This window comes from Chiroxiphia lanceolata, chromosome 4 (assembly GCF_009829145.1).
Source record: "Chiroxiphia lanceolata isolate bChiLan1 chromosome 4, bChiLan1.pri, whole genome shotgun sequence".
NCBI classification, from domain to species: domain Eukaryota; kingdom Metazoa; phylum Chordata; class Aves; order Passeriformes; family Pipridae; genus Chiroxiphia; species Chiroxiphia lanceolata.
The window spans coordinates 44,599,259-44,620,948 of NC_045640.1; the positions used below are offsets into that span (position 1 = coordinate 44,599,259).

Genomic DNA, 21,690 nt, shown 5'->3' on the forward strand with positions numbered 1-21,690 from the left:
GGCATCCTGTTTTGTTGGTTTTTTGCATGCACCCAAGCTCTTCTTCGCTACTGAAGTTTCTGAGGCTGAAGTTTCTCCTCAGTCAGACACGCTTCATTCCTCAAAGACTGATCATAGTAGCTTCCTGCGCTGAAACCAGATACACCTTCCCAATGGATGTTATTCTGCCTTAATTATGCTAAAGGTGCCAATATTAAATTATGTACCTACAGACAACACAACACGTTGTCACAGAAAAAAAAAAGAGAGTAGGGGAGAGTTAAAGGTCTCTTCCCTCATCAGTCTGAATCCAGCCTACTACTTTTGCCTTCCCTAGGAACGTGTTGCAAATACTAAATTCTGCCTGTGAAAAGGTACTGGGAAATGGGAAAAATTGTTCTTCCCCTCCCTTGCTGTTTAATCTGTAGAGCAGAGCAAGAGAGACATCCGGATTTGGGACAGAAGGGCCCTACTGCTGCAGGGACCAAATGTATTTGCATGGATTTGGTTTTCATACACTAGCAAATACTTCCCTCTGCAGGAAAATCTAAGTCAATAGCAGCCACAGCTTCTGTCAGCGTAGAAAAAATGTTCAAGGCCTGAAGTGGGATCCTTTGGAAGATATTTAAGTGTTCTTATACTTCTTGAAATTTCACCTTCACGCAGGACCTAAGATTTTTTCAATTCCCATGCGCAGCTATTTTCATTGTAGAATCCTAAAAATTCCACCTGGTTTGACAGCGTTTGCATTGTTAAATGCTTCTCATGGTAGTTTTGCAGTGTCTGTATCTTTGGAAAAGGCCTGCCTCTAGCTGAATCCCACACGCCTGGTGCCATTCCTGATACCAGGTGCCATCCTGGTGGCTTCAGTTGTCCTTTCATGACAGCACTGGCTCTGTCTCCTGAGAAGGTTAAGGGTGTAATTTTATTACTGATGCAGCCTGTGATGTAGTGAGCAGGGTAAACCATTTTACTCCGTCTCTTAAACTGAACAGTTTTAGACACAGACAAGGTGGAATGATTTCTAGTCATGGTGGCTCCTTGTTAGCATGGTGAACAACTATGACAGGTAGAAAGAGGAGCTCTGAATGACTGCTTTAAACCTTCCCTTTTCCTGGCTGTTTTGAGGCCTATTAGGGCTCTTTCTAATGTCAGGAATGTTATATTTAAGACTGCTGGATCATTACTTGTTTTCCTTCCTCTGGTTGTCCAACACTAAATAATGTGAAGAGATGCGGAACTGGTTGTTCATTGTTACTGCAACTGTGTTAAGAAATTCACTGAAGACTTGGAACAATTGACTTCTCAGGGATTACTTTTACCTCAAGAGTGTGCGTTAACCCAGCATCTCCCAGGCGACTTGCTCTTTAATGCTGTTTCCTATTTAAAAGAAATTTCCATTAATTTAGTAACTCTTATTCATATTATTATCTAGGATGCTAATTCCGGGTGAAAAGCAGCCTCGGTTCCCCCAGCCCACCTACTGTTTTTCCCTATGAAAAAAGTGGGGTTGGAAGATGGAGGCTGTTGACTCTAATATGCTTTCTCCACAGCACAGGTTTTCTTATCTATCACCAATCACATGGCAGTAATATTAAACAAAAAAAAAGGCAAGATGAAAAAGATAACTAAGAATAAGGACCTCCTTTTCTTATTTAGGGCAACTTTTTAATGTGGTGGGTTTAGCACAAAGTAACAAAATTTTGCTTCACTGAAGTTAGCGACCTCTACTTTCAGAGGGACTTCTAGTTTCTACACCAATTACAGAACAGGATGGTACACCAATTTACTTTTTATCAATTATGCAACAGTAATGTAAAAACTCTGCAACACCATGTCCTCTCTGCTAAAACCTTTATACAGGAAATACATGGTGGTTTATTTTTCAAAGGTTAATAAGCTCCAGTGAGATTTTTATAAATATGAAAAATATGCTTGCAATTTTGCACACTGATTAGAGATTTCTAATGATGTGTTCTAAATAAACTTCAAAAACCCTGAATTACACCGAGTGCTACTGCTGCTTCAGCTGCTTATTCCTTACACCTTTGCTCTTATCTGCAAAACAAAGGCAAGTTCTGCCTAAGGGTTTTAACTGCCTGACATGAACCCAGTACTCATTATGCTCAAACACTTCATAATGGTTTTGTACAGTCATGTGTGTTGGGAATACTGAAAATAATCGCCAAGATCCAGGCTAGTTGTTACTAATCACAGGAGCTGACAGTTTGTAGAAAACTGGTGGGTTTTTTTGCACCAGGCTACTTCAAAGAAGGGAGCACAGTTAGAAATCTGATCAAGAAGGACATTACACACCTGAAAAATACAATCCCATGGCTTTCTACAGTACTGGTCGGTGAGCACTGGGGGAACTTTTATTCACAGCTCTTATACTGGCTTTCATTTTATCGTTACGCAACTTCTGTGCACCTTGTCCCACAGCTCCCTTATGTAGCTAACAATACCAATCCTACCCAGGTAGAATTGGCCCAGATTTCCATTAGAAATTAAACAAAAAACTGAGTCTTAATCAAGATACTTGAAAAATAAAAATTAAGCTTATTTCAGCACTCTGTAGACTAGAATTCTCATCCTAACAGGTACAAATACTTCTAAACTATCATACCCATATCTTATCAGCATGATACTGTATTATTCTATCTCAAACACTGATTTTTGTCTTGGCCTTAGAAACCACTTAGTTTAAACATGGACTAAACAAGTCCTCTCTTCTTTCCTCCCCCTTCTTTCTTAGGAAATCCTAACAGTTAAACAACTTTCAAATATGACAGAAGCTACTAAGCAACTTGCTTTTTAAGAATTACTTTTCTTTTTTCAAGGCTTCACGAAGCCACTTAAATATACTTCCTCTTGTTCAGCAAAGCACTGGAGCACTGGAGCCTCTGGCCAAAGCTTGCTGCTAGACAAAGCGAAGTGAACCCTGCAAAGTGAGTCTTGAAGGTACCACGTGTAAAATAATAATTTATTTTTCATTTACACACACTGAATATGAACAGCATAAATTTAATATAAATGTTAATTCAAGTACAGAAGTCAAACACATTATTTCAACATTAAAAATTGCAACATTTAAAACAATTATTATTTAGCTAATATCAAATGCAAATAAAATGAAACTGCTATAACTGCACCTAAATTAACAGCAAGAAGGACAATTTAATATGGTGATGAAATAAACTTAACCAAAATATGTAGTGGACCACAATAGTTGATTGCTTTTCAGAAAAATTATTCAACTTTGAATCTTTCCATTGCATTGTTTTCTGTCTACATAATACTCCTTTTGGACAAACAATTTTCAGACACAACAGCTTACAAATATTGCTTGCATAGGTGAGGCCCTCAGACGCTTTAACTATGCCACTTGGCCCACTCCTCGACAAGGAACTGAAATTATATACAAAATTCCAAAAATAAGGATGGTCTACAGTATTTGTTTCAGATTTTTAAAAAGGAAAAAAAAGGTCGTTATTTTTTTTGTCATTTAATAAATAAAGCACTTGACTGAGAAATGCTAAATAGTCACAATAAAAAAAAAAGATGGCTCAAAGTGAATTACATATATCTGATTTTAAAAATCGAAAACTATTTTCGGTTTAATGCTAAACAATGCTTTTTAAGAAGAACATGGCCTGATTAGAAAGTGAGCAAGCTGCTGTTCACATGGCTGCCACAGGCAAGCACAAGTGCTGGTTTCAAGGGATATCCTGGATAAAAGTAAGGCCTCTGTGAATATGAAAGCACACATGTCCCAACAGAGAGGTGCTAACAACAGGAAATGCAACCTAGTGAGCTGTACTTAAAAATACATGTAATTTGTATGTGTCAGGATATTTACCTTTGTCTCAAAGAATAACTAAGGTATTGAACCTCAATGTTATGACTACAGCAATCTCATGTAGCCTGATGGTACCTAAAGTCCTTCAAAATACCACTCCTCCATTGATGTACTGCTATACCAGAAGCAAAAGATTTTATTGGACATGTTCTTCCAATAAAATTTTGCATCAAATTATGGAAACAAATTTGAGTGTGGTATTCATTTCATATTATGTACATTCATGTACGAAAAGGCAAGGTTGCCAGGACGCTGTGGTTTTGTTTTGTTGTTTTTTTTAATGTTTGCTTAAGATTCATTACTTACAACAGAAGCTGTAAAAATTCTGCGTGACACTTAAAATACAAGGAATTGTGGCAAATCATTTCAACTCTAAATATAAGTTATAGTGTATGTTACAGGTAATGAAAATCTTTTAAACAAATTATCTTTTAAAACCCAAATTTAATCAAACTAACCAAAACAATTTAACGTTCAATTTCACTAATCTTCATATTGAAATGCTTAATACACACATGCACTTTGAAGAATTATTCATTGTTAAACATGGAACGTGAATTTCCGGTAATTATATATCCGCGTGGTATTCTTTTTTCTTTCATGACAAGATCCAAAGCAATAAATTCCAAACTTTTCTTCTTCAGGGAAATTCAAGCCAAGTAGGGTGTACAGTTGGCTGTGGAAAAAGGGGTGGACGGGAGATGAAAGAGACTTGATTTCAGCAAACATACTGCATTACCCATTTCAAGACGAACTTAATAGTTAAGGAACTTAAGATAATGGTATAATGAAGGCATTCACAGTCTTATGCCAGTGCTGTGTCCTTCCCTCTCCTCTGCAGCACTACTTCAAATGATTAAGAAACTGTTTAGTCAACAGTTCAAGGTTGTTTTTTTCTCCTAAGAGCCTTATACTTTTAAAAACCCCCATTCTTTGGTACTAAACATAAGTATTTCCTCATCCTATATATATATAATTTTAACCAAAGTTTGTAATGACCCTTTGTTTCACCTTCACTAAACACAGAATATTAACACAACACAACAGTTATAGATATCATACGTATCATAGCAGTAGTCTTTCACATTGCATATTTAATACTTTAGATCAGTGTACTATCAGCTAAGTGCCAAGTTCTGCCTGATGTACACTGCATAAACAAAACCCAACTTCATTGTGATCATCAGTGGAGTAGAAAAAAGGGCACTAAATTCCATCCTGTTTTGAAGTGACTGACTCTACTGAAGGTAGTCAAGTTATTTCACAGATAAATATAGTCCAACATTGTTGTATCTTTCTTACTTATTTTCTCCAAGCTCTCCTACAGAGGACAAAATTTACAAATTTATGTTCCCTGTCCATAAGCAGCAGCATTAGAAAAATAACTGAATCTGCAGGAAAAATTCAGTGTGCCTCAAGAATAGAAGCTTCCAGCAGTAAAGTTAACACCGAGCACAGATTTAATGCTGTTTTCTAACTGCCCTTTAAGCTTTTAAAAACCATTCTCATGACACTCAAAAATGGTAATCCTAATTTTAAAAAAAATGAAAGAGGCCTCATTAGTGACAGATATACACACTTAAATTCATCCACAGTAGCATATTCGGAAAAAAACAAAGTCAGAGAAGGAAACATGAGTCTCTCTCTTTGCCATGAAAGTGACTACCCAAAGAAATAGTCCGAGTATCCAGAGGAGTAACTTGCACTCCTGAACATAAATGTAAACCCAACCTGGAAGAGCAAATAACTGAGAAATGACTGAAAAATTACTCAGAATCATTTTAGGAGTAAAAACTATAACCTTCTTTTGTGCTGCACAATCGACAAGAATATCAGATTGGGTGATCCAACAGCAGATCCACAGCAGTAGAGCTATTGTCTTTTTTGAAAAAAGCAACCAGACAGAAAATCTCTACAAGCTGTCTTAGAGCTGTGTATGTGGGGAAAAGAACAACTTCTGTAACAAACAGTGCAAACAATACAGCTAAGACAACGCCTTCGAGGGGGCAAAAACCTGCAATAAACAATCCTGGGAGGTTTACTCACCTTTACTATCCCACCATGCTGCATTCAGGGACAGCAAAGTTATATATGCTTGCTCGGGGGCTGTGATAAAAACCATTATGTGTAAGTCATCTGATAAATATTTAAGACTTCTAAATTCTACTGTTAAGAAACTTCTCATACTACATTCTGAGCCTTTCTAAAAATCACTAAAAACACCCAAACCCACTAAATCACCACTTATCATCTGTATTTGCTAAAAAAAGCCAGCAACTTCTGGGGGTTTCTTTGAAACATCTTGTACCAGGCTGTTGACTGTTCCAACAGCAACATAATTAATTTTGATAAAGCAAACCAAGGCAATGTTTAAATAAAGAAAATCCCTACAACAAAACATTAAAGTAAAAACACTTCATTTGAACTTTAAGTATAATGTCCAAAATCTAGGGCAGCAGCCTACAGATACATTTGTTCTGAGACACAGATGCTGAGTACAGACTTTTGAACTAGTTTATACAAGTTTTATCCTTGACTTGCAAATTGCTACTGCATGCAATATTTAAGATGTGAATTCATAGTAGTAAGATACAATGTTTGCTCCACCTATTTCACTACCATTTACTATATAAATTCTATATGACTAACTGGAATAAAACTTATTTATGTGTTGTAGTTAGTTATTAAAATGCTTTTTCTTGAGATTTATTAGAGATTTAGAGGTTTATCAGTATATTTTTCTTTTAATTGCTTTGTATAAAACACTTTTAAATACTCTCTCCTACCTAAAAATTAACTCCATAAATTGTGTCAAAGTGAGACATCACACAAAATAGCATGTGTGAAAGAACAAACAATACCCTCTAGTGGAATACCCATTTAAAGCCTGGCAGATCCCTGAAACCAAGGAAGCTTTACCAAAACTTCCTCCATTCTCCCCCATCACCCTTAAGTAAAACTCAGGAGGTAAGAGAACTTCTCAGAACTCAGCCTTTGCTTCAGAGGGTGTTATCTTAACCTATTTATTTCTAGCAGAAATAGGTTCTGACATGTTCCGGTATTTTCTTCAATCAGTGGAATTCCACCAGCAGCAATTAAAACATGCAAACAAACAAAACATAATTTTCTAATGACTGTTCTGCTTTTCCAGGGTTCAGATGCTTACTCTTACTAAAGAAAGGGAGGTGGAAGTTCTATAATTCAGAGCACATCTCCGGAACTTCAAGTTCTTTTCTGCCTGTTCTTCAAAGTCATATGGATGAGCCAGATTGATTCCATAAGCTACAAATCTACATTACTGATGCAAAGGACCTGAATGATAATTAACACTTCGTGTTTTGGGATTGACTCTGCACTAACGCTGCTGCTGAACCAGAGGTGGAATATACAGTGTATGCTAATTACACACCTATACAGTCTCCAAACTTGAGCTGCCTCAAATTTAGTCAGCCTCCAGGACAGGTAAGAATAGGAAGTCTTCCATGTTTTTCTAACTGGATGCCACATTTAACAGCCAAGCACCATTTTGCAAATGACACTAAGGAGTTGTGTAACTTCTAAAGGCACAGACTTATTTGTGTAGAAATGAGAACTGAATTAATGGAAGATGAATTAACTACTTCTATGGGGCATTCAGGGTTTTCTTCTATTCTGCTCCCCTCTTGCCCTACCCCACCTACATTCACCTTCTGGTACTTCAACATGTAACTCTGCTCTCCTTCTCACAAATGGACATGCAGACATGTAATTTCTGTACGTTTAAGCAAACCTGACTGTTTTCACTCCCTTGATCTGCTAATGATTTTATCTAGCAACATTAAAATACAGCTTATTCATCTTTCAGTGAAACCATAGGTTCCTGTATTTTCTAAGAAGCATCCTTTTCAAAATATTCAGGTGACACCAAGTGGTTAATTGTTGTACTGCTGTCTGCTCAAGACTGCTGTATAACAGTACTGTATGCGCTGTGTAAAAATCAAGTATTCTATTATGTGATAGGAAATACAGAAAGACACACCACAAAAACCAGAATGCCTTGAGATCGTTAATCATAGCAGTCCAATCTTAAAGTTCCATCAAAGCAGCCCTTTCTCATTTACTTACCTTAGTCTGCCTATATGCTTTAAAAAATAAATAAAATAAATTAAAAAAAAAAAAAACAGGAAAAAAAAAACCCCACCAACAAAACTAACCTGTACACATTAGCAAAAATTAAGTGGCCAAAAAATTAGGTTCCTGTAAAAGAAGTTACTTACCAGAAAGAATTACTCCCTATGTCATTTTTGTACACGCATGAAGAAGCACAGTCAGACTTTCCTCAAATCACTGCTACTTATCAAAAAAAACCAAACCAACCAACCAAATCTGCCAAAACCCAAAGAAAAACCACAACACATGGATTGGTGCAGCTTCAATCAACACATCAAAGCATGCAACAGACACTTCAGTGAGGAGGGATCCTCCGTCACATCTAGTAACTCTTCTTGAGCTGCAGATGTTTCTTTCAACATAGTGTGTATATATATATATATAAAGTTGGAACAAAAACAATTTCTGCAGATTAGATAAACAAAATAAGTTGTATTTTTAGACTCCTTAGGGCTATGTTTCAGTGCCAATATCAAAGAGGCCTTTTACCAACATGAAAGATGTGAATCTTTCAAAAGTCAGCCTTGTATGTTTGTTTCAAAACAGGGCTCTGTATGCTCTTTGCGAGGCCAAATCCTCACAAACAAGAATGCACAGAGGCCATAAAAAGAAGGAAAAAAAAAGTATAAAGATAACAAGAAAGCATTACTAGCACTGGGCCATTATGCAGACAGCTGTCAAAAACCAATCCTGGGATTTGGGAATTCTGCTAAATAACAATTCACATTAATTGTGATCGTATGGCACACTGAAGTGCTAAAAAGCTTTAAAATACTGATAATTTAAATCCACCTTAAAATCTTTTCCCTACAGCACTTCTAATTATAACTGAAGAGAGAAGAATCTCAACACATACTTTCTTCATTTGTTTAAACTTGTGATAAATTCAGGATTTGCCCACAACTGTGAATAATCATTCTTAATCTAACATTTTTAATTGTTCTGGTGATTCTTCCCCAGAGAAGTATAGGAGAGAAAACATTATCTTTAAACAACACTATCTGTAAGACACAAAATAGGCAGGCATGTATGGTCAAGCATAAAACCTGAAACTGTCTTCATTCCTCTTTTAAGGAAAGCCTCACACAACTATTTTGAGTTTAGCACCCTTATTATCTTTTGTATTCAGGATTATCTGGGTTATAAAAGTGTGGCCCCTAATAGCTAGAAAAATAGGGAAACAGACACTCAACCAGCAAAGTGCTGCTCACATTGTGTACAAAACCAGGCAGAGATACTTACTTTTTTATTATTAAAAATAATTTCATCACTTTGACCATCTGAAAGCACCACCTTCTACTAATGCAAACCAAAGACACCACTGCTGAAGTGGAGACAATGTATAAACTTTTGCCCTTTGGAGGTTCTTCTTCCTCCAAGACCCTTTGGGCATGCCAAATAAAAAATGAGGAGAAGCAAGGACTCAAGCAAAAAGAAAAAGCTTATTTACATTTTAGTCATGCATTAGGAAAAAAAAAAAAAAGGCATCATAGTTAAGGCTGCAATAAGTCTGCTACAAACTCATCCAAGGGAGAAATCTCACCACAGCCTACATATCAAGAGACTTCCAGAACAAGTTTAAGTAGCAGTATGAGGATGAGAAGGACAGCAACACTACTTTTAACAGTTTGCTATCAATAACAGTTTTTCCAATTAACCAAAACTACAACAGGTGAGGGAAAAAAACCAAACCAAAAAAACCCAAACCCAAAGAAATGGGGGGAAAGAAGGGGGAACAGAAGGGAACAGAGAAGTCTTTCTTAAACTACCTCTCAGGAACAGCAGTGAATCAGTCATCAATAGAACTGGACTTCATGTAACTTTTTAGTTACTATTTCTGCTTCCATTTCCCTGAAAATTTTGTTTCACTGGGCCAAAATTATGAATTAAATGTATTCTAATATACACTTCTTTATCTGTTCTCCTTTCTCCTCCTTGCATTCCTAAAGCAGACTCAAACTAAACTTGTGGATGCAGTCCTGAGCCCTGTATGCACGCACAGCTAATCAGAAAACCATTATTTCCTGTATTGTATGATTTCATTATGTTTCTATCCAGAGCTGCACTATACAGGATCACTAAGTCTGATGCTTCAGACACTGCCTGGCATAACAATAAATGGAAATAACAGTAATTGAAGTCAAACCTGTTTGTATTCCCTTGATATTACAAGAAACTCAAAAAAAAGTTGTCTACCACCACTGAAAAACTAAAACGCTTAAAATCCAAAAACTTTGGCATTGCTCCAATTCTGAAGTAAAATAATAGTAATAATAAAAAGAATCCAGTCAACTTCTAACACACACTTAGACATGAAACTGGTTTGTATTACCTGAACAAGCCTATCTTCTTCAACATAATTCTTCACTAAAAGAATTCCAAAGAAGAGATGGGAAAGGGGGACAGAGAAGATAGAGATGGTCTAAGACAAGTGGAGATGTGCAGAGGAGAATGAAGGGCAGAAGGGCGTAGAAGGGCAAAGGAAAAGGACAGAGAAGGTCAAAGAAGAAGGCCAGAGCAGGGCAGACAAAAGAAGAGATTCACAAAGATGGGCAGAGATAGGCAAAAAAGAAGGGCAGAGCAGAAGGAAAAAGAAGGGTGGTGGAGAAATAAAGGCAGAGAAGGGCAGAGAAGATGGGTGAAGGAGAAGGGTGAAGACAGATGGGCAATAGAGTGGAATGAGAAAGAGCAGACAAGGGCTGAAGGGGAAGATGGGCAAAGAAAGTCAAAGGGAAAGGGAGTCAGTAGAGCAGAAGGGTTGAGAAGGGCAGGAAAGGTCGAAGAAGGGCAGAAAAGGTTAAAAAATGGGCTGAGAAGATGGGACAAGAAGACAGGAAGATAAAGAAGTCAAAGTAGAAACACAAAGAGAGAAAGACATAAAGGGTAAAGAAAAGAAGTCTGAAGGACAGGAAGAGAAGACAGACAAGCAAGGTGAAAAGCAAGGCTAAAGTACAGTAGAGACCAGTGGAGAGTGGCAGAGAAGGGCAGAGACAAGCAGAAAGGAGCAGAGAGGCCAAACGAGAAGGGCAAATACTGACAGGGAGAGGCAGAGAAGGGCAAACACTGGTGGTTGGAGGGATGACCCCTATGAAGAAGGCGTGGAGAGGGGACAGAGAATGGCAGAGAAGAGCAGAAGAGCAATAAACATTGAAGAAGGGCAGAGAACTTGAGGGACAAGGTAAGACAGGCTAAGTATGTCTGACCAGGTCAAAGAAGGTGAAGAAGGGCAGAGAAAAAGGGCAAAAGGGAAAGGCAGAAAAGGCTGAAGAAAGGCAGAGACTGGCAACGTCAGGCGGAGAAGGTCGAAGAATAAGAAGGGGGGACAGGGAAGGGGGACAGAGAAGGGGCAAGAAAAGGGTGGACCAGGAAGGGGTAAATAAAGGGGGAAGGGAACAGGGAAAGACCAAAGAAGGGGGGATAGTGAAGGGGAGATAGGGAAAAGGCACAGAAGGAGGGACAGGAAAGGGCCAAAGGGCAAAGAAAAGGGTATAAGGAAGAGGGGATAGGGAAGGGGCAAAAAATGGGGAACAGGGGAAGGGCTATCAAGGAGGGGCAGGGCAAGGAAAACACTCCTCTGATTCTAGGATTCATTAGAAACCTCTTTTTGTAATTACAGAAAAATACCTTGTTGGAAAAAGACTAGTGAGCATTCATTTCATGATACAGCATTTACTGATGTAGACATGCTGTAAGAAACTATGCAACAAATGCACAAGAACATTACTCAGCAAATCAAAGAAATTACATGATGGTTCATAAAACTTGCAAAATTATAAAGATCAGTCCTATTTCATCTTCAAATATTAGAGAATGTAAAGGCCAGAAAAAGAACTAAGAAGAGAAACTATTCAAAATAACAAGTGGTATATACACAGCTGTGCCTGAGAGTATGATTTATCAAACCATTATGGTATGGCTCTGTAAAAGCCTTCAAATCCAAGTAACAGATATAAAATTCTGGTTTGAGCACAAAATTTAATCAGATGATGACTACAATTATTAATAAAACAATGTGGCTGTAGAAATTAGTTCTGCAATCTGAATGGATTTTTATGTGTGTTGCATGTTCTGAAAAATGGTAGGCAGGAACTATATAGCAAAACTTTTATCTTTTGTATTATTTATGTATTTTACTTTATAGAGCAACAGGGATAACACTGTCAGAACTGCAGTGATCTGTCTTCTTAGCTATGAAAAGAACAGATTTGAACATACCTTTTTATAAGCTAAAAACTTCCCTTTTCTAATAGTTGCATACTAATTTTAAAAAAGGCAATATACATAAATGAAGATGGTAAAACGCAGACAGACTTTCAAATAAATTTTCAGCACCATAATCATCACACAGATGACTTAAGTCACTTAAATGTCATCTAGTTTTTCCTTATACATCATTACAGTAGATAAATGTAAGCAAAAATGACCCTGGTACTGGACTGTTTAGACTTTTACACAGTGTTTCTTCAGTGCTCTCATCTGATGGTCCAGATTCAACTGATCCAAGAACCAATGCTTCTGCAGACTACCTTATACTTTACATGAAAATACACACACGTGCCAAGATATATACACAAAGAACAACTTCAAAGCAATAGCTTCACTTCTTCAGAACTAATCAAAACTGTTAATGCTTACCTAGATGTAAAAGTGTGAACTGTGCTGCCAACTCCTTTGCATCTTCTACCGTTGTACAGAGTTTTTCTGGCATGAAATAACTCTGGGAATCATCTGCAATACTAGAAATAAGCACCCTGTACACCAAGAGTATTTTCCCATCCTGACTTGTTGTTGAATACAAGCAGTACTCTGGCGGTGCCCAGCTATTTTTATGACAAAAATAATCCAGATGCATTACTGCAGAACTGAAGTGATTCAGCTTTAAAGAATACATGCTAATTGGAGTAAGCTTTATTCCTGGAAAAAAGGGGTATGTACTTCTTTCAGCTTCAGGGGAGCCTGGACTGTGCTGGCCATTAAGACGAACTGAAAGACTTGCTGGTTTCCCCAAGGATTTTTGAGTACCATCTTCTTTGTTAGGAAACCCTAAGAGATTTTCAGAACTGGGACTTATCTGACCATTAAAATGTTGCTTCCAAGAACTTTCTTTGTTAACTGGCTTTGCCAGTGTTACCTCAATACTGGCTCCATCAATGCACTTTCCATTCATTACAGACATAGCAGCAACTGCATCTTCTCGGTGGAAAAAATGAACAAAAGCATAGTCTCTCAACTTCTTTACACGTTCAACTACTCCTGGCTTGAACTTGTTGAATTCAGCTTTAATTTTGTCCTCTGTAGTAGATATCATTAAATTTCTTACATACAATACTTTAACTCTCTGCATAGTTTCTTCATCAACTACTTTCTCAGGATCTGCCCAGTCTACTTGAATAGTATGACCCCAGGGCTGGAACGTTCCTACAGCAAAGAAGCATTATGTAAATAAGAAACATGCAAAGGAAAACAATCATTCTTAACAACTACCTCTATCAAAAAGCAAACATGATGTATATACCACATGAAACTGGGTTTTGTTGCCTGCATCTGCTTAAGCAACTTGGAAATGTTAATGAGATTTTTCAAAAACGCTGCGTGTTCTATCTGTACCCTTAGGGCTCATTAAGCACCATAAGCTGTCAAAACAAAGACTTTGTGACCTGCATATTCACACATACATAAAGAGACCAAAAGTAGTGTATTTTACCAGCTAGTAAACACAACCTCTTCAATAATACTACCACTTTAAAAAGTACAGTCAACACCTGGAAAAAGTAATCTAAATATATATCACTAGCACAAGCCTTACTCCATCTTATAGCAGATGCCAGAACCTAAACTAAAAAAAAAAAATAAAAAAATAATCCAAAACCAAACCCACTTTGTTACTCATGTCAACCCATCATTTTGCATATCACACAACTAGTTTATTTTATATTCAGTGATCTGGAGGTATTTCTCCCACTACTTTGCATATATATATATATATATATATATATATGTGTGTATGTATGTATAAATAATTATATATGCATACACGTTCTACAAGTAATTCTGTGTGTTATATTATTATATTTTATTATTACCTATTGCATATATTACATATTATACATTGCATATTATACATTTGCATATATATAATATACATATTATATAATTCTTAGGTAACATGTCTTCCTAACACTGTCAGCAGTCAACACAAGACTTGCCCACATCTTGGCCTTAATAAATACAGGGAGTTTTGCCATTCATTTCAGTAAGGCCGATGCTGTATTATCTGTTTTCATGACTTTGCTTCTTCAACTCTATTGTTTTGTTTCATTTCCTGTCTATTTAATTTCTCTTCTAGAATTTTGCTTTTTAACTCTACCTTTACCTATTCCCTCCTTTTTCAGCACATTCAATTCCTTCTACTTTCCCTCCCTCAAAACGTATCAAATAAGGTACAAAGAAAAAGGTATCTTCTACTTGCTAAACTCTTAAAATTATTTTCTAGTAAAAGATTAAAGACCTTTCCAATATGCTTAAACAAAACACCAATAACACCACTTATGACACCCAAATAAGGGACACATGCAAAGCATTATAATTTTTAAGCTCAGTTTTAAGACAATTTGTGTGCAAGGCCTCGTGCATGTAAATGAAAACTGGATGTGTGCCCATGCAAATACATGTCAGTGTAAATTACAGTAGCTTGTGTTTATAAAATTGATGTCTATTTTTTGATAGTCAGAATTGTTTCAATTTCAGTTTCTTACAAAAAAAGTTAAAAAAAAAAACCAAACCACAAAACGTGAAAAAATAGTAATTAAAAAAAAATCCTCCTTAGCCAAAAGGCACTACTGCAGTTTTGTACTTCTGAAAACGTCTTAAAAATGGAAAAAAAAGGGATGATCCACCACCTCGCTCCCCACAATTTGGAGACTCCCCACAAAAACTCAGTTGAACTACAAACAGTTTTACCTGGGATTAGTCGTCTTCTAGCCATGGCAGCTGCTCTGTGAGATTCATATTCTACAAAAGCGAAGCCACGATTTTTAGTTTTGTCAGTGGCATTTGGATAAACAATGACATCCACCACTCCTTCTGTAACTTTCTTCATTTCATTCAGTATTTCTTCTTTCTTCTTATCTTTAGGAATTGCTCCAATAAATAGCCTGCAGTTGTCCAAGCTTACGCAGACACCAATAAACTTCCCTGGACGAATTTCATAATTATTAAGAATCTTGATGGCTAGCTGGGCTTCCTCTTTAGTGGTGTACATCACAAAAGCATAGCCTCGATTCTCACCACTGAATTCCATCATCAGTCTGAGCTCATAGATCTTCCCAGCTCTCTCAAAAACAGGAACTAATTCATCTTCATACATATCACGAGGAATCTTACCCACAAAAACTTCACATCCACGAGGTGGAGGAGGACCTTCCCAACCTTAAAATAAATTGTCCAACAGCAATCTTAGTACAAATGCCAGATAGGCACATTTCCCCCACACCCAATTTGAAGATGTGAGTTATGTTTAATCTCAACTGAAAACTAGCACATTTTCATCCATTCTTTCTTATTTTTATTATGTTTAAATAAAAAAATACCAGAAGCCCATGGATTGTATTTCTCTTAATTTCATCTTCTGGGGTTTTTTCCCAATGGAATCTGTGTGACAACACAGTGAACTAGGGTATTTTAAAATACTGAAAGGTTTACTAAGAGTCTACCTTTCAATCATTTTTTGTCCCTTATAATTTTATGTCAGTTATTAATGAAACTGACAGAGACAACTGAGAATGAACTTCAGTTGTATTTTCTACTGCAACATTTTAAAGTTGCACAAAGTTTCTCTGCATTTCTTGCCCATATTTTTAGACATTTTGGTAAGGGTCCCAAGTGCAGCACGTTTTTTCATCCTTGACATCATTCAGAAAGTCCAAACATTTTGCTTCCACCTTTTTCATTCATCCAATAAAATAGGACTCCCTAAGGAAGGCAGGATATGGAGCCATCCTTTCCTCAACAGCCAAAAAGATTGAACAGTTATACTCTAAAAACAGACCACAGTTTTCACAGGCTGGAGTGTAGGAAAAAAGGAAATAAATTAAAAAGAACCCACAGAACAAGTCAGTCTCATCTGAAAACAAGAACATCCATGCCTCTCTCCTTAAGCCAAGGACATTCACATATTCTTTTATGTCTCTGTCATATACGCTGAAGGATATGTTCAACAGATAATGTAAAAACGAATTCATGAATTTAAAAATATGGAGTCATGGTCTGCAAAATAACAGCACTCCATTTTCCCAAAATAATTAAAAAAAAAATCTTAAAAATTTTGTTTGGTTTTGTTTCTTTTTTTTTTTTTTTTTAAATTAGACAAACAAATCAGGTAGAAGGTTCAAAAAAAAAATAACACAAAACTCAGTAAGTACTAGTAAGTACTAGTAAGGAATCACAAAGCAAAGGGAAGCAAGGTGAAAAAATAATTACTGATGACAAGTTAAAACAAGAAGCTAATTAAATAAATTACTTTGGTTTGAAGTTCAGAATAAAATACATTTAGATGATTTTGTAATTAACACTTTTTCCTTAAGTATTGTCAAAGAGCCTGTAATTTACTTGTGAAAAAAAAATTAACAGAATTGAGAAAACTTTACCTTCTCACAGAACAATTTTTTATCTATAAACTGTACACTAACTGTACACCTGGTATACAGGGAAGCTACCAAGGCATCAGAACTGATATGCCTTTGGAGCCACACTGCCATGACTTACCTAGGAAAAAGCCTGTCTCTGTTCCACACAGCATTCAACATCTTTATCATTTTCAGCTTTATAAACCACTTCACCTGAGGTCTGAGCAGACATGACAACTAACAATATTTGCAGGCCAGTGCTGCCATCACTCACATCGTGCCAGTCGGTTCCCACATAAAAAGCATAAACCAATTGTACACCACTTAGGAGCTCCAAAGACAAAAGCAACTGCACACCTCAGTCAGGCAAAAAAGGGAGGAGGCTATGCTTGATTCTGTAGATGAGCCATGAAATTAAATAACAATCCTCATTCATTAACTACACAAATTTTAACATCATTCTCAGTCTACTAGCCCTGATTCTCAGCAAGTAAAAGCCATCTACCATACAAAAAGCTCCCTTTCTAATTTTAAAGCTGCATACTAACTTAGCATTGCAGCACATTACAGCCAACTGGAGCAAGCTGGGACTCTTGACGTAAAGAAAACTGGTCTGTGCCTCATTTGCCAAAGAGTGTCATGTACTTAGCAGAGCAAACATGGAAAATTATTCAAAAGCAATCCTCAAGTAGTTGACCAGAGAGTTTCCTTGACTGGGTATTTGATTCGTCACTGGATGACAGAAAATGAGACTCCTATTTTTGCAACAGTTCAAGTAATCAAACTTCAATCAACATTACAGTTATAATCCTCTCACTGTTAGTGAGATCCATGCCATCTTAAACTTCCATGTAATCTAATGATTTACACACCTAATGACATCATTATCTCTGCAGCCATCTAAGCAGTGGACCCAAACAAAACAATGAAAATTCAATTTTGTCTTTTTTTTTTTTTTAAACACTCTACAGGTACATTTTCCACAATCAGCATAAACTGAACAAGAAGTGTTCTGCTGCCAGGTGGAATAAAACCTGTAATTCTTTACAACAATTTTCAGGCAGATCTGCTGAAAACAGAGCTGACATTGAGTCTATCCCTTGGCAGCAATACAGGCTTTTAGAAACCACATCTTAAACAGGCAAAATTCATAGTGAAGCTCTTAATTTACAAGGTTATTGTAGTTACTTACAAGCTGTCTCAAAAATTCAAGTCTCATCTCGCCTAGAACCATTTATAGTAACTTAGGGCAATTTCCAACTTAAGCAAGTATGAAAATACATGAAGATTTTAAGGAGAGATATATAACTAATGTCAATGAGCAGATTTATGGAAGAGATACCTTGTCAAACACATCTACTTTCAGAAAAGATTAACAGATTAATAAAAGCTGCTTTGCTAAACAAATACACGTGATACTGTCTAATGTTCTAATTAAAAGTCATAATTATAATGTAAAAAATGTATAAATAATTTAAGAACAGGCTGAACCCTCGGGAAGTAGTTAGTGATGCCCTGCAGTTCTTTTCCCAGTGACAGTTTCACAAGGCTTCCTTTTGCTATTTTACATAGGCTAAGTAAAAGTATATACAAAATCTTAGGTGGAAAAAACTTTCAGAGAGAAATAATTTTGATGCAGCCATATCTTGAACTATAGCAATAAGTAATGCAGTTCATGCTTATAAGCATGACTTATAAAGACATGGGATCACAGGCCAAAAGTGAGAATGAACTGAAATAGCAGCACAAATAATTTGTCTGCGTTCTGTTTAAGTGCATAATCTGACTGAAAAAGAAGAGTTACTGTATTCCATTTCATACAACCAGGATTAATGGCAATAGCAAAATTCCCATACATTCCTTATGTCAACAAGGACACTGCAAAAATTATTTAAAATAAATGTTTTTTAGTCAACTCTGAAAACAAAATGAGTTAGATTATCTTCACTGGTGTTCTCTCAGAGCACAGGTTTAAAAAAAAAATGCTTTGGCCAATGGAAGTGGTAAGGGGTAAGACAAGAAATAAAGTAGGTTATGCTTCCATCACCAACTTGTTTTTCCCTTCTGTGCCACTGAACATTTTCAAGTGTATTGTCAATCATGCAGCACATACTCTGCATTTTCGGCTCCACATTTGTTCTGTTACCTCTCCACTTCAGCTGCTTTTAAAGCTGTGACTTCTTAAATCCACCAAAAGCAAACATTCAACGTAGTCTAGCTCAAGAGATCTTGAACTGCTCTAAACAGTAAAGCATATCAGGACCCTGCACATGTTGTGTTTCTTACACAGTTTCCTTAAGCCTCTACTACTGGTCAAGATATGCAACCTGAGGCTACACAAATTTTCAGTTTGATTTAGTACAGCTCTCCTTACAGAAAGTAAACTTCATAATCTCAAAAGAAATGCTTACCTGGTGGAGGACCACCAAATTTTCTTTGCCCATTTTGTTGAACCATGCTGTATCCAGTCTTCTCCATCAGGGCAAGTAAAGCAGCCCCATTCTGAGCACCACTTCGGATTTTGCCACATCCATTTGCTGCAGTTTTATTTTCTTCATGCATATCTGCAACAGCTTTAACAGAACATTGTAGACATTCCAATTCAGCTAATGCTAAATTGTTATATGCACACAGAAGCTACCAAAACACAGAAAAACAATTCAGGCTATACTGCTTATTTACTGTTACTTTGTTTAGCATAAGGTTTCAATCCTAAATCCAATCACTATAATCTTAGGTATCTGCTTTCAGACATTGTTCTGTAGCTGTGATAATCTTGAACTTTAACCAGCAATTATATATTCTATATTCCAATTCTCACAAGTAGTATCACAGCTATCACAACATAAGAATCATAGCTACTTTTTAAGAATGCTGCCCTTAAGTAGAATAATAAATTCTTCCATCAACCATGTTATCGCAGTTGTGTAAGAGATAAACTATTCAGAGTGACAAGTTCCATTTTCTTATTAATACATTCCATAAAAATATCAATTATTTCACAACTGTACTTTAGTACAAAAATATCAAAGAAACACATGCCTTATTAATTTAAAGAACTCAAAGAATTAATGAACAAAAGTAAATTAATTAATACCAATATGTAATAAAATTAGCAGAACTCTCTTGCAAAACTACGGGTTTGAAATAATCCCACCTCTAGAGTCCCTATGTTCATGGCTTTATCCATTTTCACAATTTCAAAAACTAAACAAGTTTATCAGTCTGACTGCTGCTGCTCTATCCATTATTCCTCTGGCATGCCAAGATCTCACACAAGAGCTTTAGTTTTCTATCATCCAGGTGATGGGAAACAATCACACCATTTGGTAATTACCAACTTTACTAGTCAAGCCCCTAAAAAATTAACTTTCAAGTTACTACTTTGAGCTCAGTTATCCAAATGAAAAAAATTATCTACACAGATTATTTATTTTACCTGATAAGTAACTATTTAACCCCTTACCACTAGCAGAAAGAAGACCTAGTAAAAATAAAGCCAAATAAACCAGTAAAAATAAGTATTAGTAGCTAATATACCAAATGTTATCACACCCATCCTTATATATAATACGTTGTCAGATGATTGCTGGTCACCCTAAGCAAGCTTTTGCCTCTACACACAAAACAGTAACCACACCTATGCTTACTACCGCTTTTATTCTTCACTTACACATTCCACTGAAAACTACCCCAGTATCTCAAATTAAAATGATTTTGCATAAGCTGAAGTTTTCAAAATATTATACGCCAGGTTTATGCAGCGATGAAGTGACTGTTCCCCTGCCGCATTTATGCACGTTATGCAACGTTACTGTCCAGAAGTGGCCTCCCCCCATCATGACCCAGCTTTGTCATTTCAAATGTGCTTTGAATCAAAGTAATAACTGTTCTTCAGTGCATTCTTTTCACGACAGCCTTCTTATGACATTACAACAGACTCCACAAACCTCTTCATCAGAATGGCAATAAAGAGAACTGTGATTTTTCCCATCCTAGGAAAAAAAAAAAACTTTTGGTGGGAATAGATCTACTTTGTCTTTTCTATAAAGCTGGTATTCATTTTGGGGCAGGAATCCGTGCAAACAACCACTCTGGAGAAGTTTATATGACATCTGTCACCGGACACTAAAAAAACCAAACCCCTAACAACTCCTGGCTACAGCAAAATGAGATTCCAGAAAAGAAGCAGGGAAGAGCACAAAAAATTCCCCAGCACGAAACAGCCGTAACAGCACGACTCCTTTCTGCTGCAGAAAATGTCCCATCTCCTTTCAGCAAGTGAATTAGACTTTTTTCACAGCTGCACGGAAGAGATACCTTGTCAAACATAATTCCATAATTAGGAAATCTTTTGGTAGCTTCAGGCCTAACAAGGTACGGAAATAACAACAGAGTTAGAGCAAGGGAGAGGCAAACTGCTTTTCCCTCTGTCTCGTTGAGTTCAAACACATGTGAAAGAACGCCGTTTTCAGTACGCACAGCAAGGGGACACCACATTGGAACGGAGGGAGCTGACGCCCACAGGGGTGAAGAAGCCCTGAAGAGCTACAGCAGGCCCGTGGAGGAATTGAGCCAACCTCGGGCGGGCCCGAGGGCACCAACGCCACGCCAGGAGGCACGGCAGCATGTGGGGCAGTGAGGGAAGAGAAGCCCAACATCCCCGGAATCACCCAGCGCTCCTCCCGCGACTCGCACATCAAGGTCCCTTCTCCAGTGAGCCTCGTCCCTCACCGCGCTACCTCCGCCTCTCCCCACGGCACGACAAGGACCCAAACCCACCGCTATCCCCAGGGAGACGAGGCCACGGCATGACTGCCCGCTGTCCCGTCGGGAGCCGTACACCACACAGCGCTGCCCGGGACGGCGGACACACCGCAGGAAACTCCGCGTCCCCTCCTCTTCCCCGGGCAGCGGCAGCAGCGGCCCCTCCACCCAGCGCCTCACGCGCCCGGACCGCAGACACAGCTTTCCCTCGCTCGGGCCCGCCCGGCCAATCCGCGGGCGCGGGGGGCGGGCACAGGTGCGATCGACAGGCAGCGTCAGCCAATCGCGACGAGGTAAACGTGCCCGGCACGC

The 21,690-nt window shown here is 37.5% G+C and overlaps 1 protein-coding gene across 2 annotated transcripts; it reads right to left on the reverse strand.

Moving 5' to 3' along the window:
- Positions 1 to 4,265: 4,265 nt before the first annotated feature.
- Positions 4,266 to 21,639, reverse strand: RBM46 (RNA binding motif protein 46). Of its 2 annotated transcripts, XM_032686645.1 has the most exons (6): positions 21,394 to 21,639; positions 19,023 to 19,184; positions 14,948 to 15,415; positions 12,623 to 13,405; positions 5,885 to 5,944; positions 4,266 to 4,514 (listed from the first exon to the last, which is right to left on the reverse strand). In XM_032686645.1, exons 1-6 carry the CDS (start codon positions 21,422 to 21,424, stop codon positions 4,489 to 4,491), a joined length of 1,530 nt encoding a protein of 509 aa, XP_032542536.1. In that variant the 5' UTR covers positions 21,425 to 21,639; the 3' UTR covers positions 4,266 to 4,488. The 2 variants fall into 2 exon arrangements, with proteins under 2 accessions (XP_032542536.1, XP_032542538.1); XM_032686647.1 differs by lacking the exon at positions 5,885 to 5,944.
- Between the last annotated feature and the right edge of the window lie 51 nt (positions 21,640 to 21,690).